General features: G+C 37.5%; 1 protein-coding gene across 2 annotated transcripts in view; it reads right to left on the reverse strand.

The window, feature by feature from the left end:
- The window catches only part of bin3 (bridging integrator 3), a 73986-nt gene that overhangs the window by 31900 nt on the left and 21795 nt on the right, over window positions 1–20291 (reverse strand). For both annotated transcript variants that reach the window (XM_067395442.1, XM_067395443.1), the window contains 3 exons: window positions 17779–17840; window positions 15265–15401; window positions 4195–4235 (listed from right to left, as the gene is read on the reverse strand). In XM_067395442.1, coding sequence (XP_067251543.1) covers window positions 4195–4235; window positions 15265–15401; window positions 17779–17840 — 240 coding nt within the window. The remainder of the gene's footprint in view (window positions 1–4194; window positions 4236–15264; window positions 15402–17778; window positions 17841–20291) is intronic.

A 20291-nucleotide genomic window follows, 5' to 3' on the forward strand; every position in this document is an offset into this window, starting at 1 on the left:
GAGCATTTGTGGTTAAAAAGTATATTAACTGTTATTTTTTTTTAGAAAATTACCAATCGTTTTGCTAGACAAGACCCTTATTTCTCATCTGGGATCGTGTAGAGCTCTTTAATTCTGCACTGAAACTGACATTTGGACCTTCAATCTGTTGAACCCCAGTGAAGTCCGCTATATGGAAAAAAATCCTGGAATGTTTTCCTTAACCTTAATTTCTTTTCGACTGAAAAAAGACAAACATCTTAGATTATATGGGGGTGAGTAAATCATCAGAACATTTTAATTCTGAAATGAACCAATCCTTTAAGGCAAAATGTAATTTTAATGATCTGGTCAAAAAGATTTGCATTTGTAAATGACTCTCTGTTCATCTTAACCCTATAAAACCTACTATATCATATTTGATACATAAATTTCTAAGGCCTCTAAATTATCAACATGATCGAAACTTTGCTGAAAAAACCTGTTGCACACAATCTACTAAATGCCTTCTGTGATCTAATTGAAAGTTCATACTTTTTGGCAAGTAAAAGGCCTTTTATTATAATTGTGAATCTCGACCTAAAGGGAGATTTTTTTTTTTATGTCTTTCTGCTTTTAAATCTTTACTTGTTTTTATGAAGTAAACGTTATTCTTCTGGTTTTGAGGAGAAAAAATTATCTAGATATTTTTCAACAATTGTGATATTCACTCAAGACTCAGTGCTGTTCAAGGTCTACCGTCATTTTCAAGCAGTCATATTTACAAGTGGTCAGCTGTAAGTTTGCATGTGTTTATGTGAGAGTGTGTATGCTGTGCAGGGTTTGCTCTGCTGTTTAAAGCTTCTTCTGTGCTCATAGTATTTGCGTGTACATGAGAGTGTGTGTTTCTGGGCTTGAGGCCACGGTAAGAGCCTACACACACGTCCGCCACACACCCACCAGCCAGCGGAAATGAGAACCATTCCGTCCTGCCACCAAACACACACACACACACACACACACACACTACTGCATGTACACTTCACAACACAAATCCCACCAGAATGTACTTCCTATCCATCTTCCTCTGACTCGCCGTCTTTCTTCACACACACACGACAGCTGTACGGCTTTCACTAGAGTGGATAGAGACCAAAAACTCTTTGTGGTGAATGGTTAAGTAATAAAAAACAAATATAATTATTTCTTATATAATTGAGCACAAATCAGGACATCCTTTAGGAACGACGGCAGAGTAAGAACTCACTCCAAGAATCCTCAAACACAGACACACAGACACACACACAGGCGTTTGTTAGGAGTGTCTCCACACCCACTCCTCTTCCTAGTCGCTCGTTAAGGCCTGCTTCCTGTTCCGGCCCCTCCCACGAGAGGACGGAGGCATGGAATAGCACTCATGGGGGCGAGAGAGGAGTGGAGGGGCGGACAGCCAAATAAACTTTCCTCCAGACACACTCTTTCATTCAGGACAGACCTGCAGCCGTCAAACCATTTCTCATATAACGCTCGGCGCTTTTAAAGCGCGCAGCTGAGAGGAAGTCTGGTGACCTGAAAGAGAGTCATTAACACACCTTCGATGTATTCATTAATTGCAGCAGCCTGGCTGTAGTTTTATGCAATAAACATATCAGTTCCGACTGAAATAGAATACCGCAGATTTTTTCCACCGAGGACACGCAGATTGATTCCAGGTGTTTAAAGACAATAACACAATTCCAGCCAGCATTCATAACTAACTTAAGATTCCACATATATGGACTGTCAATGCAACACTGATTCAAATGGCATAATCAATTCCAGGACAGATGTCCAGTGGAAGATGTCTCATTTGGAAAATATTTGATGTTTGACATAAAATTTTTCTAATGAAATAAAAAAAGAAGGTTGAAACAATGACAGATAAAACAGCTCTTTTCTAAATCCTGAGCTGCTCACCATCTACTCCCTACATAGGCAGCATACTTACCCAACCAAAAGCACAAGTGGCAGCAATTTCACATGTGAAACAAATTGATTTATTCATTAGACTCAACACCAGGGGTGTCACTAGGCCCATTTGCACCCAGCCCCCCTAAAAGATTGATATTAACTCTGTGATATGTACACTAATTCATGATCGCCTCAGTCCCCTTTAAAACTCATGTGAAACCAGCTGCAGACTTCGGCTCATCCCCGTATTTCAGTCTGCAGCGCCAGCGTCAAAAGCGGAGGACAACACGTGTGCATTTATTGAAGATTGTTATGATGTCTGCATCTATGTAGTTCTTTGTCATAAATGCAGTTTACACAATATGATGCAGGATCAATTCAAGATGGTTTCCCAACCACTGTAATATCTGGGCTTATTTATTTATTTCATGAAATTCCTTTCATCTAAATGGCATGAGACTTTGTGACTTTTCCTACTCTTACTATGCTTCATACTTTAGCAATAAAATAGCTAAAATTGTTCAAACATTCATTTTATAATAAATCCAAAAGCAAAACACATGAAAACATATTACATTAAAAAAAATAAATAAAAAAAAAATTACCCACATGATGCGAATCTAGACAATTACAGTAATATAAAGTTTGTCTATATTCTTAATGAATATTAATGAATATTAGCTGGTTATTTAAAATGATTAGAAATTAATTCAATATTCAGGGATTGACTTTTGACTGTACTGTTCATGCCTACCTCGGCATACAAATTGGGAGCTGAACCAGATGCCAGGCTGCAACACACGATAAAAGGTATCTTTTTCTTGTTAATCAGTAATTTTGTCCTGACCAGACGTGACAGCTGTACGGGATGAGTGACAAGGGTGTGTTCACACTTGCAGTTCAGTTCTCGTTGTTCTTTTTTACCAGTAATTTACCAGCTGAGAACTCATAAAGAGCTTAGAAAATGTGTAAAGGAGTAAATATAGTGCCCTTGCACAAACCAAGATGCACTGCAAAGAGACGGCGGTTCCGACGTCTGTACTTAACTGTAATGGGCAACATTAAGACTATGATGAGAACAACCAGGCATTCTTGAGCGTTCTGTCTTTTTTAGGGTCGCATCTTGTGACATCACGTCCTGTTTTTGGTTCGTTAAGATGTCTTTGGTCCATGTTGCATTGAACCACACCTGAAAAGGTGGGTCTCGGTCCGTTTGCTTGGTGTGCACCAGGGTTCGGATGGCAGCGTTCACACTCATTAAAATGAACCACACTAATAGAGGAAATCGCACCAGAGTTCGATTTAATCGAACCAAACCTGCCAAGTGTGAACACACCCTTAAAAACAGTTTCTATTTGTGCGATGTGATGCCTGGAACAACAACATACAAACTATGACAATAATAATATCAGGTACTGATTATATGCTTATTTAATGTTAGAAAAATGTAACTCAAATTTGCATTTCATTTTTTTTGCATATACTGAAAGCAAAAATGGATAATTCACAATTCTCAGATCTCGAAAATAAATTAAAGGAACATTCAAACTGTGAACTCAATGTGAACAACCAAGTGTATTCTATGACAAAGATTGTTTCAGTCACTCTGTATTTTTTTTCATTTGGTTGCGAGTGCAGTGCACTTGCAGAGAGATTTCACCCTTCTGATTGGTTGTGATTTTTGATTGATCTTGTGTCGGGTTTGGTGTGAACAGACAAATTGTGTCTGGTTAGGAAATGGTGTAACTCAGAATTGAGCTTAGTTTGATGTTACCATGTCACTAAGTTAATGATGCCATGCTCTATAAAAAATAACACAAGATTTCTGTAACATTTGATGGATTTTCTTTTCACTGAGCACAATGGATGGTCAGCTGGATGGAAATGATTAAAATATTGTTTTTCTTTTACACATATATATGTAAACATATACATATATATGTATATTTACACATACATTTATATATATATGACTCTGCTTCAGAAGACATTAACTGGAGTCTTATGGATTACCATCATGATGGCTGTATATGTTTTTTGGAGTTTCAACATTCTGTTCGTGGATTCACTTACATTACATGGGCTTACTGGATTATTTTTCTAAAAATCTTTGTCAATTAGAAGTAGAAAGTCACATAAATCTTGGATATCATGAGGGTGAGTAAATGATGAGAAAATTTTAATTTTGGGGTTTACATCTGCTGGTTAAAAAGCCAGTTTACTAGTTTTTGGAACAGAACCTTCTTGAGAATTTAAAAAAAAAAAAAAAGCAAAAAGAGCACTCACTTTTTCAAAGGGTCGATCACAGTCTTCTGAATCTGATTGACCTGCATAGACAGAAAAAACAAACACAGTTGAAATAAATAAATAAATCGTTAATAGCTGAATGACAACCATCCAAATAAATTACATTGATCATTACGGTCGAACACAACAAAATAATCAAAATAAATAACTACAGCATCCAAAAAACTTCTCTGTGAAGCTAATTGGCAACAGGATATGACATGACCCCCACGTTTAGAAGATCAACAACTGATGCCCCTCCCCATCAATACGAAGAGTGTTTGCCGTTCAAATGAGAAGTATGGAGAAAAAGTTTGTGACGTTGTTTCTTTATTGTACTCCTGGCCTGAGGAAAGCAGCGAGAAAGACGTGAATATTAATTGAGCAGTGAATACAAAAGGCTGGAATCGTCGGGGGACGGCACATGAAAGCGCAGCCCCGGCTGGAGTTGAAAACGCTGAAGAGGGTGGGCCGCCGTACAAGATGAAAGTTCTTTGCAAACAAACATTTTTAACAATAACAGTTTATATTCCCCTCGTTCCTCCATGTGGTGTCAGGGCTGGAGAGGAGAAGAGGAGGAGGAGGAGGAAGAGGAGAGGAGGGAAGGGGGGTGTTCGAGTTAAATGGGTGTAAACGAGCGTCGCATTGCCGCCTCAAGCCCCAAACCAACAAAGTCTTAAAAGTTGCCACACAATTAAAATCTTAAACTTGCAAAACATCATTTACATTGCAGATCTGAGATGTCAATAGGATGTGGTTGGCTGACAGAACGCTAACCTAAGCTGGCAAACAATGCAAGGAAAGAGCAAACAGGCAACGTTAAACCAGAACACGAAGAAGGAAGCCGACACAAGTTGACAGGCCCATCAGAGGATCGTAGCTTATGGAGCTAATCAACAACTCACTCGCTATTGAGAGCAGAGTCAGTCACTGAGAGCAAATAAACCTCGACCCCAGAACAGAATGATTCATTAAAGACGAGCTAGCCTTCTTTCAAATCACTTCTTTAACACACAAAGTCAAAAACAGCCTTAAAGAAATAAAACAAAACTAAAATATAAGAATATAAGAGTGGTGGCTTGAAAAAAAATGCTGTATAAATAAATAAATAGACCCAATTTACTTTCTTAATAAGCGTTTCTTAGCATATTATTGGAAACTTTGGGTTAGTTGTAGTTGTACAGTAACCCTAAAATAAATAAATAAATTTACTTAAAAAATGTTTCTGGTCTTAACATAAATTATTGTAAACTTAGGGTTAGTTGTACATTAACCATAAAGCCAACTATAAATAAATAATTATTAATTGATTCAATTTACCTTCTTAATAAATGTTTCTAGTTGTACACTTATGGTTAGTTGTGGCTGTAAAATCAACCCTAAACCTAACAAACAAATAAACAAACAATAAATAAATGTTTCTGGTGTAATAATCTAATTATTGTAAACTTAGAGTTAGTTTTAGTTGTACATTAACCCTAAAGGGTTAAGGTTAACCCTAAAATAAATAAATGAATAAATGTCTTAATAAATGTTTCTGGTCTTAACATAAATTATTGTAAACTATAAAACCTAAATTATTGTGAATCCTAAACAAGCAAACACATACATTTCCTCAATGTACACATCACATCTAATATTTCAACTCAAATATGCCTTTCACTCACACCGTTGTCTCCTAGGTAAGAAAGTACAATGACTTTATTAAACTTTAATAATTGCTTGGTGTGATCGAAATGACATCCATCATGTGTCAAATTTAAATGAAAGCATAGCATCTTTTTACTGTAACCCTCATATTATAAATCCCTAAAACCCTTCAAATAAAAATTAAAGTTGAAAAAACATTACATACAAGCGGATTTGTTTCTCAGTTGACAAAGGCGATAGTAGATAGTTAAAGAAAACAAGAGGAGGAAGAAATGGAGAGATGGTGGGAACGATGGGGAAGTATATCCATATGATGAGAGAACAGCCTGAGGAAAACACTCCAGTGAGAGTGTGTGTGTGTGAATCAGGGGCCAGAGATCATCCACACACACAATACATAACACCCAAAAATACATACAATGCATACAAACCCTGGAAAAATCGATATTCCTCTCCACCATCATGGCTGCTAGTTATTAACTATTAAAGTCTCTGCAGGCCTTAAAGCTGCTTAAACATGGCTTAAAAAATACCCAGTGCAGGCCTAAAATGAAGCTACACTTATTATCATAACATTTTTCTGCCTATTTGTATCCACCCTGGGGCGATCCATCTTTCCCTCGACTGAGAAGGGAAGACGCGGCTTAGTTATCTTTATATAACACAAATATGATTTGCTTGGCTACCATGACAAAACCTCTCAATCTAAAGAACAGGGGGAGTTTTTGCAGGTTTGCTATGTGATTCATGGAAGTCTTATTAACCATTCAAGCATCCTAGGGAGGTAATTCACACCAGCACACTCCAAAATGCAGAGCTGAAAAATCAGCTGTGCTAACATCTCTGGTCGCCCACGGATAGAGCGTCGTTCGCCTGCCAAGTGCCCATACAGTAGAGTATGAGAAAACGGTGCTCAGGCGAAGAGGAGAGCGCTGTAGAAAGCATTTGGCTTTGGTGAATCTGACAGAGGGGTCAGCGGAGAGCGAGGATATTTGCATCAGGCTTCAATCTGCTATTTCTGAGATCTGCAGAGCTGCGGATGGCATTACAGCTAGAGGCACTTGTGGAGTATTTTACACTGGCGGGTTTGCGAACAAGCGAATATCCACTACGTGTTTTACTGAGCAACTATTGTTGGCTTTGATTATCAGCTGACGGCAACCATATTCAAAAAATAGGAAGTAAATTAAACCTTATCAAGATTACAGAAGAATCCATTTATATTATGTAAACGAGGGATCATGTAGTCATACATTAACAAAACAAGGTTTAGGTATACAAAAAAGATAGAAACAAATAGAACAAATAAAATAGAAACAACAACAACAACAACAACAAAAAACAATCATAAAAAAAAAAAATATATATATATATATATATAAAAAAAAATCATAAAATCAGTCCAATGCGATTTTTGTGTTGCAAAATTGGTCACATGATAGCCGAGACTGAAATTTATGTCATTATTCACAGATAATCTTCCTTTCTAGTGAGCGGCTAACATGAGAAAGCTGAATCAGCGAATTAAGCTGGAAAACTGGAAAAGTGAATGAATCATATAAACTGGCTGATCCGATTCAGTTACTCACAAATTAGATTAAGTTGAATTCTAAATCATAAACAAATCAATGACCTGGTTGCAGAGGTTCCGGAATTAACAGCTGATTGGAGGGCAAGATTATCAGTGAATAACAACTTAAATTTCAAGCCCTTTTGACTCCGTGTACGTTGCTTCTCTCTCCTGCTAAAGCCGTAAAGTGACACATTAAAGTGCCCCATTATGCTTTCGAATATTACTTTTCTGTCTGTGAATGTAAACGATCTGCAAACTTGAAAAGTCAAAAGTGCACGATAAATAAAGTTATTGGCCCTCATTTATCAAATGAACGAAGAAACCAGCGTACATTCGAACGAAAAATCAGCTTACGACAAGGCTCAAACTTTCGTATGCGGCCAATTCCGTCGCTCAAATGAACGGGGCTGAAAACTGTCTTCACTTAAATATCACGCCCCAAATTTTAGAAGCCTCGGCCTATAGTTTACGACACAGAGAAACGTAATCCGGCCATGAATAGGAAGTAATTGCATAAAAAAAAAAAAAAAAATGTATCTTACTCTAAAAACCCCTCAACCTCGTAATTTGAAACGATAAAATTAATTTAAATAATAATACCGGTAAACAAAAGTTCCCTCTAAGAAAAAAAATTATTGCCGTGCAGAGAACAGACACGAAAATCGTGTGTGGGGAAATCCATTTGATTGTAGTAGCTTAAATGAGAAATAATTGCAGTGCTCTGGACAACCGCTATAGAGTTATTGTCGCTATAGAGTTGGAACCGGTGAATGCGATTTACAGATGTGAGCACGTGTGAGCTGGCTGGCCCTGAGCCAAATCAATCGCGGTAAGAATACTGTAATGTTTGCGGACTAAATACCTCAATACGAGAGGCAATGCGAAACGAAAATAAATGTGAAATAAAACGTCATGTTTTAATGAAAAGTGACAGAAATAACGGATGATGGGCACAGAATGCTAACAAAACTCTGAGACATTTACAATCACACACCCACCACAGGTGTAGCTTGCAAACTCAAAATACATCAGTGATATACCTCAGTTTAAATAGATTTTTGTGTGTGTGGTGTGGGTTTCAGGGATCTTTAGATAACTATAAAAGAGTTAAAGTACACTTGAAATCAGAATTGACCCTATTTATTTTGTTAGCTCAAATTGCTAGTTTTGTGGTGAACAATTCATCCGTGCAAGTCAATCCACACAAAAACAAAAATTGTTTGGGTTCGTAATATTTAATCATAATCTGAAAATGCTCCTCCCCTGTGCAATGGTGCCCCTTTTCTAATGACGTCAGTTTGACAGCTTGGGTTGAAATCGTGTAAACCACTCCCCTGCAACCGTTAGTCTGCTATGAGCGAGAGATGGAGAGGAGGAGCACTGAAGTAAAACTCTGCCCTCTATTCAACATTCCGTTTCACTTGGAAATACGTCACAACGTTCACTTTTCTTAAAAATATTTAGCTATCGGATCTGTTTAAATGCTTCAGTTTGTTTTCACTTTATAATATATTAAAACAAATGGAAGCATTTAAACTGATATAATAGCCTACTGTATATCAGTTTAAATACTTATTTTATTATATTATAATGTAAGCCTAATAAAAAACTGATCTCAAGTGGATTGTTTAGGGTTCCTTGCCACAAAAAATCTTAAAACCTCCTAGTATATAAAATCTGGGAAATTCATAAGCAATAAACGTAATTTTGATGGTTTAACACTGTCTGTTGCTACTTATTGACTGTACAAAAACACATTATGGTTGTTCCAAACCATCATTGTAACTGCTCATATTATATTATTATAAAGAATTGAACTGTCCTGCAGGAGGACAGAAATTATTTTTTAATAGAATTTCTTGGTAAAGACTGATACAGTTAATACAGCAATGTGAATAAATCTCAAGTAACCTAAAATTTAGTGACTGAACTGCTTGTTTTCAAACATATTATTTAATATTATCACTAAGTTACATCAAGGGTCAAATAAAATAGAAACGGCACATTAACATTTAACTTTATAGTTGCATTTTTTTTGTGTGCGTTTATGTTCATTGTACAGGTCTGATATAAAGTATGTTTTTGCTCAGGTGGCCAAAATGTGCGCTCAACAGAGAAAAGTTTTGCTCAGCGAGAAAAAAAAAAAATAGAGGGAACATTGCCTGTAAGTATGATTAATTATTGATGTATATATTTTCTACAGGGTGTTCAAAATACGTAGTTTTGAGTTTTATATTGTGTGGGTCTCCGGCTAACCGCAGGTCAACTCAGCTTCAGCTACTTCAGCTAATCAGCTAAAAGTGTGTCCATTAATGCAGATTGTCTTACTAATTCGAGAAATGATAACAGATGGGGCAAGATTTGTTTTACAAACTTTAATGTATGCACTTTTATTGATACAGTTAATGATACAGTTCCCGCATGTGTACTGCAATAAATTAGAAAAACACACATCTGTTTGTTGATGGACATACACTTGTTAATGCTGATGGTAAGGAATTACAGTTGCAACATCTGATGATGGATGTCAAACTAAGTAGCGTATCACTGAGAAACATCATGCATGCGGTGTAAGTGGTAGACCAATCACAACAGACTGGGCGGTCTGGCCAATCAGAGCAGAGCACGCTCGTGGAAAGGAGGGACTCAGAGAGACTGAAGCATTGGACAAGTCATTTGAGAATGACTGAAAAATGTGGTGATGTGCATTGTATATTATGAGAAAATGAAAGTGTTTTTTGAACTTTGATGCATGTAAACCTGTTATAAGAGAAAATTAAGAATATTTGGCTAAAATGCTGCAGAAAACAAGAAAGCTGTTTAATTCCTATTTTTATCTGTCATACTGATGGCCGTGATCGTTTAACTAAACCGAAGATGAACAAAGGTCTTGTAGGTTTGGAACTATATGAGGTTGAGTATATATATGAGTAATTATTGAAAGAATTTTCATTTTTGGGTGAACTAACCCTTTAAGAGGTAAACCCTACGCCCCCAGTATGTTAAATAAAAAAAATGTAAATAAATAAAACATATATTATATAAATATTTACTTTTTTTGTTAAATATTGGTAAAAATTCGTAGACATGACAAGTACTACGGCTGCCCTGATAGAAGAGTACAACGGTTCCAAAAAAGTATTGTCCGGACCTCCGCTGGGAAGAAATATAGAGACTGGACGTCTTGGAACTTTAACTGAATACACTTGCAATACATGCTAATGTATTGGGTAATGTATCCGAACTTAGAAGAGATAAAAAGTCTGATGCATCTCAGAAAAACAAACAAACATTGTATTTCATGACTGTATAATAAGCTTTCAATGTTCTACTATAAGCCAATTTAGCTACAACAGGATCAGTCTCTCTTCCATCTCATTTTGATGTCTCAGCTCTGTCCACATAATATGGTATGCATATTGTCCGGTACATAATGGCTGAGCTTTAAATGGCCAGCAGAATGCGTCAAAGTTGAAATTGTGCATCATGTTATAGTGCTTGCTTTGAGCATCACGTTATAACTCTTCACGCTGGGAGCAGTGCTGCAGCTGGGCGCTTCACCCCATAGAGCTCAATACATTGGGAATGTTGGCGCGAGTCATGTGAAGGGCCCAGTTTCCAGGGCGGAGGTTGTAGGCGATAGACCAGAGAAGATGAGCGCTACTCTTCTGACATGTAGTCAGTGCTGAGTGTATCGCTAAAGGGCTCTTAACCACTTTCAGAAGAAAAGACCGACTCCAATGTGGGGAAGTGAGAGGGGAAAAAAGGAAAAAGACAACGATCAGTACCAGCAGCAGCAGAAAACAGAAGATAGCAACGCAGAGATGGGACTCATTTGAAGATGCATGTGCACGCTGAGTGTGGAAGGGCGTGGGGTCTGCTGTGAGAAAAACTTACTCATACCCAATCTGCTGGAGGGAAGACAGAACGTACTTCTGCCAAAGTCAGAAACGCAACTATTTTTCTCGGCCAAAAGTAGAAAATATACATGGGTTAGAAGGTGTTGCAAGGCAGAAATTAAGTCGGTCGATGGTTCATTTTTGAGATGTACAAAACAGAGCTAAAGTTATAAATAAATAGTAGCCAACTGTGCTTTGTATAGTCATATGGATGGCTATTGGGAAGACAAACAAAAACAGTAATTGGGGGGGTATGAAGTATGAAGCGCAGCTCAGACCAAATTCACTTTCAAATAAAGTACATTTCTTTAGTCAACACAGCAAATTCACGCGGACAACTTTGCAAACCCATTGCTAAATCTGCATAGGGAAATCATTATCCCTAATGCAAAATGAACAACAGCAAATGTGACTGCACCTGAAATCAAAATTTAAGTTTTTTAGCTTTTAGTATGAATATGTTAGCATTAAGGTTATGAATAAGCTGGTGTGTTCCAAAACAATGACAAAATTCACATTTAGGAGATACAAGCATTCAAAATTTACAGTCTCTCACTTCCGCTAAAATGGATCACGGATTTTCATGACATCACATTGCACTTCAGCTTCTCATCAAATCTTCGGTCCGATCAAATGCTCTCTAGAATCTGAAGTCCCACCTCCTCCTACACTCTTACAGATGCTGAAGCTGCAGCTGAAATCAGTCACTTGTTCACACATTTACTAGTTTCTACATGGTGAATGTCACATAGTGCACTAGAGAATAGGGAACGATTCAGACAGTGTAAATATGCTTTCCTTTGACGCGAACGAAGTCCGTTTTCACGTTGTGTCAGTGTCACATGAACTGCCGCAATGTGAGCAGTCTGCTCCGGTCCAGAGACACGAAAGCACAGAGTGGATCATATGCGCAAGTCGGCACAGACCACAAAAGATATCGGACTCATTTGATTTCTGCAGAATGCTGTATATTAAAGCGATATAAAGGACATTAGGAGGAGAAACGGTTAGAGATTAGAAGGAAACTGAGGTTTTACAGAGTCTAACAGCTCTGGCCGAGCTATAACAAACATAAAATGCTATTGGCTATTTAAAAAAAGGGGCGAGGCGGGGCTGTTCAATATATCGCCCTGTCTTCCTGTTTCAGTTGAAATGACATCAACACACTGAATAATGCTGCACGTTCCAACACTCTTCAGTGGGCCTTTAAGACTCATTGTTCTAGTCTTGTTGTTTTTAAGCTTCTCACGCCATGAGTGCTGCGGTAAACTTTGGGTCAAGTTTAAAACAAACTCTTGAGGGTGGTGTGAAATAGTCGGTAATCATTTGGATGGATAACAGAAGGTTATATGTTTAAACCCATAAAATGCTTGAGTCATCACCACTGTCCCCTTAAACAAATGACACTTTACCATAGATGTTCTTAAATGTACTGTCAGATTCTTTGAATAAACGCATCTCCTAAATGGTGAATGGTTTACAAACACAGAATGCCATTCTTCGTTATATACATTCACAGTATACAAGTTATAGGTACACACATAAACACACACAAATGAATAGTTAACAAAAGATATATTCAATAAATGAAACAGTTAACCCGTTAAAACCGGTTGTGTCACCAGCGACACATCCAACCAAGCTGTATTCCAGTTACCGAAACTCTTGAACCATTTGAGTAATAATTCAAATTACTACAGACAATAGACAACATGGGCTTTTTGGCAATATATGGGTTATTATGGTCATTTTGCACCTTCCGTCAGCAAATGGCAGCCGCTTTCAGGGAGAGCAGGTGGTAGGAGGATTTGAATGGAGAGATATGGAGCGCGGCAGTTTAGGGAGTTTTCGATTGCAAAAATAACTGAAGAAACAAAAAAAAAACCATGGCGAAGGAGTACACAGACGATTGGGATGACTTTTGATAAGACTTGGGAAAAGGCTAAGCAAGACTCTTGCGAACACTATGTTCGGAAAGGAAGTGACAGATTCTACAGAGCCCCTAAAGGGACATGGTGATGGAAAAAAACGCTAAATTATACTGTTTGGTAAGTATATTGTATATAATATGTGGGCATCAGAGATGAATATGTGGGGTATTGAAATAGCTTTTGAATGCACGGTCGCTTTTTACTTTCACTTTCCAATTCGTGATTATGTGTAAGCTACTCTGTGTATAGGGAGCAGCGGTACTGACCACACATTTGACAAGATATGATATTTGTCAATGACACTGTAATGTAACTGAGTACCGCAGCAAGCCTAAACATGTCCCTTTAGGAGCTCCATAGAATGTGTTACTCATTTTCTGTGCCTTTCCGAATTTAGATTTAGGTTTTGGGCACATCCCTAGTTGAGGGAATGTAAATGTTAGCTTTTAGCTACCAATACAAGTGCAGTACTTTCAGTGCAGTACACACAAACAGTGAAATCCATTCTGCAGAATTCCACTGATTTCCCCCCCACAATTAGTACAGAAATATGGAAAGATAAAAAGTGTACAGATTCTGTGTGGGCCTAGAGGTGAGTAAGCCAGATCTAGTGGTGGCAATATATGCTTAAAACATAAACATGTCTCACATTCACTAGCTTGTTATGCAAATGAGTATCACTGCCTAATAAGAGGCAGCTTACAAAGCCCAAATACTTCTGGTCGAAGTGGAGGCGGAGCATATGATATTTAAAGATGGAAAAAAGTAACTTTTTCCTCATTAAAAAGTTTTAGCCCTAAAGAAATTAACAGTACTTAAGGAAAATGTTAACTTACATATTTTACATGGAGCGGGTCGCCTCACAGTATACGTTTTGAGATCAGCTGAATATTACTTGGTATTGGACACTTGTGTTCATGGAATAAACGTATCATGGCTGACTGCAAATACTGATACAATTGTATCAGTAACTGAAAATGTGTGTGTGATGTTGCATTCACAGAACTAGGTGTCAGTATAAGCCTAAGACATATTGGCCAACACAATATAAACAAAATAAATAAATAAATAAAAACACTGAGTGCACATAAATGGTCATTGGTTGTATCTCAGTGAATGTATTTGGACATTCTGCGGACGCCATCTCCTAGCGAGATGTGGAAATTCATTAGAACAATGAATGGGTTTTTTCTTTCTTTTGAGTGTACATTGCCTGTACACTCATTACTGAGGTGCACTGTGGGATTGAATGAGTGCACTCAATGTCCACTGTGGTTTCAGAGGCCACGACAAATGGCTGTCCCCTCAAATAGTGCAAGGGTATAGTGGGTGATTTCTGATACAGGCATGGTTGATTAGACCCTGCAGAGTTTGGTTCCTTAATCCTTGGGTCATGTGCAAGCCAATCAATGGGAATGAGAACATATAGTAAACATTTATAATTCAACATTTATAATTTAAATGTAAAAATTCAATAGAGGAAGATATATTTTTATTAGGGATGTCCCGAGCCAATCTCAAGGATTGTTATCAGTGCAGATTTTATCATTTTTATTTTTAACCAATTGTATCGGCTAGCCTAAGCCTGATCTTTTATTTTACGTCAACTGTCACGTAGTAACTACTCAAAAGTAATTTATTTACTGTTTATTTTTATCAGCCATCAGACTGTCTGAGACGCTGTTGTTACAACACGTTGCTATGGGTTGCGGCTTGCTTCGGACTTGACTGACAGACTGGTATTCTGATATCGCGAGCTTCATGCTTTCTAATCATATATTCATATATCTTTTTTTTTTTTTTTTGCAATTATTCTGCTTATTGTACATATAAAATGCAAGAAGTTTATATCAGTAGTCCCATATTCATAATTGACTAAACAGTCCGTTTACAAGCTCTACCATTTTAGCAGATGTTTACATCTACCAATGTACCAATATATAAATGTATATACTTTACCAGGACATTCCTAGTTTTTATGCAATGGGAAACATTGTCTTTTACAACTAAATCTCACCTTCTCCTGATTGAACGCATCCATTCTTTTCATGGCTGTATCCAGAGCATTCATGGATTCAAGGAAAGCCTGATCCTGCTCACACAACGGATTACTCAACAAGTCCCCTGAGATCTTCACTGCTGCTTTAGACATGGCTGGAAAACAAACAAAACCTATTATCATTTATCCTAAAAACAAAGGAATGGCCACAACAACAGAAAAATGTTTGAACAGTCAATTGTTTTCCATCTGCAGGACCTTGTAATGCACCACCAGAATAATGCGTATTGGTTTGAAACGATCAGTAGTCACTATCTGCGAAGGTGGAAAGGATTAGTTCACTTTAAAATGAAAATTACCCCAAGATTTACTCACCCTCAAGCCATCCTAGGTGTACATGACTTTCTTCTTTCTGATGAACACAATTGGAGTTATAATAATAAATATCCTGACACATCCAAGCTTTATAATGACAGTGAACGAGGGCTACGAGTATGAAGCTCAAGAAAATGCATCCATCCATCATAAACGTACTGCACACGGCTCCAGGGATTAATAAAGGCCTTCTAAAAATTCAGCCAAACCACCTTCCATATTCAACTTATGGAAAAAAACTGACACGTCAGTTAAGCTTTTTTCGTAAGCTGAATATGGTAGCCTTAGCATTTTCACGACACTTTCTTCCCAAGTTGAGTATGGAAGGCGGTCTGGCGGAAGCTATATATCTTACTTTATAACTTGTTAAATATAGATATTTTTCTTACACAAACGCTTCAGAAGGCCTTTATTAACCACCTGGAGCTGTGTGGAGTACGTTTATGATGGATGGATGCACTTTCTTGAGCTTCAAACTCGTTGCCCCCGTTTACTGCTATTATAAATCTTGGATGCGTCAGGATATTTCTTAATATAACTCCGATTGTGTTCATCAGAAAGAAGAAAGACTTGGGGTAATTTTCATTTTAAAGTGAATTAATCCTTTAAGAGTGCTTAGTGGTTTTAAACATTCAAACATATGGCAAAATGGGACTAGATGATATTAATATTATTATTACTACTATTATTGTCGTTGGATTCAGGGATGCTGTAGCCTATTATTAATTATTATTATTTATTAATATATTAATATTTAATATCATTATTAGTATTATTATCATCATCATTATTATTGCCATTATTATTATTATTATTATTATTTTAAAAATGTACAAAATGAATGTGCATCATATTTCTCAAATTTAAAATGGAAGACATCCATATTCATCACAGAGGGACCGAAATTAAGAAACTTTCCCCTTCTTTCTTGACTTTGCCCCAATTAGCTCAAGTAAATCAAGTCTTTCCTGTGTTTGGGCTGTGGGGTGTAGAGGGGTGGATGTTTTATCTGGCTTCCTGCCTCGTGTGCGTCTGATCTGGATTGACGCTGACGTGCTCATCTGATCAGCATTCTGACTTTAAGCAGCTCTGGCAAGGAAGGCGACGGACTGTAATTGGCGTTGGCACTATTGAGGCATCACTACACGATCAGAGCTCTTTAGTGAATATTCATCATCTCCGTCAACTCTCTAACGACCCCTTCCAACCTGCACGGAACAAAGTTGTGAAGCGGTGCTGGAAATCTTTGTTCTTTTGCAGGTGTTTTGCCTGGCATCTTACGAATTCGAAAGATTTCTGACCTGCCGATAGCATGGAAGGCATTTCGATATACTTGCGAGCTGAAGACGTTTGACCTTTTGTTAATTTATAGACAAAATGTCTATGTTGATATGTAACCTGCACAAACACCGTTGATGTGCCTCCATGTGGCGAAGGACCGATGAAGCAAGTGCAGCTCAGTGCAGCGTTATCTTGGCTACATGTGCGGCTCGTTACTCACTGTGACAGGACTGACAGATTTGTTTCCTTTATAGCACAAAAATTTAAAGAGAAAATGGTCCTCACGCTTCATTTCCATCTGATTGACATTCAGCAAAATGCGGTTACTCGTCATAGTCAGGCCTGCACGGAGTTGGAATTCCACAGAAAACTGAGTTAATAGAATTCTGTGAAAAATTCCATTCACCTCTTGACATTTACATATTCATTATAAAATATGTTGGCACATTCCAGAGAATGTTTCAGGCATAAATGCATGCCTGATTCATTCAGAAAAACACTCAAATTGTTTCCAAAGTATAGCTACAGGTCTTAAACATTACACAAGTCTGTATGAGAGTCTTCTCTGTGTAATGTTTCATTGCCATGACAACTTAACTGTGATAAAACCAGGTAAACCTGGATCTGTAATAAATCTTTTAAGATTTTTAATTAAATTTTCACTGAATTTTCTACAAATTTCTGTCAATTTCTGTGAAATAGGTGACGGTTCAATGTGAGTCTATTGTTGCAAGCTTATGTTGACTTTACAAATGTACACAATGGTATAAGGTTTCCTTTCTTTATGACCAGTAAAAACAATGATATGACAGTGGAGAGGAGTTATATTTAGATAAGAGTCAACATTAACAATGAGGAGAGGGAATAATTGCAAACCTAAATCAGCCTCTGTGCTTTTCTTCATGTCTTTATGCAGCTTCTTTGTCTGTTCTTCCAACCTATAAAAAAAAAAAAAAAAAAAAAAAAAAACAATAATATTATATACCCATTAAACTGGTTACAAGTAACAGTGTGTGTGTGGGGGGGTGGGGGGGGTTTTAGAAAATACAGTTATAAAAACCATTACGCCTATGGAATGTCCCCACAATTCACAAAAACGTGTGTGTGTGTGTGTGTGTGTGTGTGTGTGTGTGTGTGTGTGTGTGTGTGTGTGTGTGTGTGTGTGTGTGTGTGTGTGTGTGTGTGTGTGTGTGTGTGTGTGTGTGTGTGTGTATATATATATATTTATTTACACACATATATAGTACTGGTCAAACTCTTCTGCTCATCAAGACTGAATTTATTTGATCAAAAATACAGAAAAGAAAACTAATATTGTGAAATATTATTACAATTCAAAATAATGGTTTTCTACTTTAATATACTTTAAAAACAATTTATTTCTATGATGCAAAGCTGAATTTTCAGCATCATTACTCCAGTCTTCAGTGTCACATGATCCTTCAGAAATCATTCTAATATGCTGATTTATAATCAATGTTGGAAACAGTTATGCTGCTTTTTTTAAAATAACCTGTAATTACTATGATTCTTTGATGAATAAAAAGTTACAAAAAAATATAAAGAGCAGCATTTATTTAAAACAAATATTCTACCGTTCAAAAGTTTGGGGTCAGTAATTTTTGTCTTTTTTTAAAAAATAAATAAATACTTTTATTCTGCAAGGATGTGTTAAATCAGTGGCGAGGCTACAGAAGGGCCAGGGCGGCACTGGCCCACCCAGATTGATGGCTGGCCCACCAAATCAAAGGTGCCAGAATATTTCGTTTTATTTCCAGACACTTCTTTGGTCTGGAAATAGTCATATCTGTATTTGTCGCACCCCTCCTCCACTCTGATTGGACGGCTGGCTAAAAAGTGACAGTGATGAGCGCAGCGTTTTCCTCAAGGTTGAACATTCTTCAACTCGAGGCGACCAGTAAAAAACGCCCAGCTCTCAGCGCTTGAGCGTGAAAAAGACGCTCAGCGCCTCGTTACGCTTTCTGCGTTTAAAAAACGCGGCGTTCCCATTGAAATCAATTGAAAAAGTACGCTAGCAGCTGGAAACTCTCATAACAAGCCAATGCAATAAATGCAAGCAATTTGGAGCGGTTAAGGCCCGGATATAGTTCATTTCCCACGTTTCCTTCCGTCTCGCGCACAGTTGAGCACGCAAGTCTTTCTACTCATTTGCCCAAGAGCGTGGAAAGACGCGTTCGGCGCATGCACACGCGCACTGTCCACGGTCATAAAAATTTGGCTGTGCTGAGAGTCGAAGCTATTTCAATATCAAAATTTCAATATTGCAACGTGGCATTTTTCTTTATCACCAGCTGGTCGCAAAATGATGGACACTGCTTCACATATCTGCCACGTCATTTCTCGTGATAATAAAATTAGGCCTAAGTGAATTGTTAAATAAATGAGTAAATAAACAACAAGCAAACTTAGATCTTTTTGTTTAAAATTTCAGTGAATAATTTGCTGATGCAGGTACAAAAAAATAAAGAATCCTTGCCCCCCACAGACACACACACACACACATATATATGTATAAAAAAGACAAAAAAACAGAGGTCCAGCCTTGATGAGTAGAAGTGACTTTAAAAAAATATATATCACAAATAGTAATGGTTTCCAAACTTTTGACTGGTACAGGACACAGATATATACAAAAACACGTTATATACATACACACCCACAAATACACCCACACACACCCACGTATATTTATTTATAATGAGTTGTGCTTGCCTGTACAAAACTAGGGTGTAACAAATTTAAGGAGTTTGCTAGGGCATTGCTTTGCATTTGCTAAGGTGTTCTGATGTTTGATAAGCGGCCTGAGTCAAAAAAGTCCACCCTCAAGTGTACATGATATTACAGTATTGAATGCTCATATCATACGTAAAATCAGAGATAAAACAACCTGATCTATTTTAATGCGCTCATCTGCGAGTATCCATTCATATTTCTGTACAACAGTAACATTTCCTGAGAGGCAGAAGAGATCATTCACAGGGTCTTTCACAGTGTTGATCCATTCACACCCGCTGGGGGTGTTAACAACTGCAATTACCGCACTATTGCAGTCGACTCGTGCTCACATGAGTGTGTGTTTGCGGCGGTGATGGGGGAGCTGTTCATTATAATCAATTAGGTGGAAAATTAGACACGGACTGGGGGACTCCCCTGAGGCACCTCACACTGCACTTATTATAGCAATTAAGGAAAACGTTTCTGAAATAGTTTTTTTTTTTTTTTTTGGCTGTACATAGAAAATGAAGGTGGACAAAAAGATTGTGGAAAAGTATATCACCTTTATATTAGGATGCAGAAAAAAAGGGAAAAAAACAATTGAAGAGATAAAGAGGAGGAGGAGGCAGGAATCATAGTTAACTGGCAAGAAA

The sequence above is a fragment of the Chanodichthys erythropterus genome, chromosome 9 (genome assembly GCF_024489055.1).
Source record: "Chanodichthys erythropterus isolate Z2021 chromosome 9, ASM2448905v1, whole genome shotgun sequence".
NCBI lineage: Eukaryota > Metazoa > Chordata > Actinopteri > Cypriniformes > Xenocyprididae > Chanodichthys > Chanodichthys erythropterus.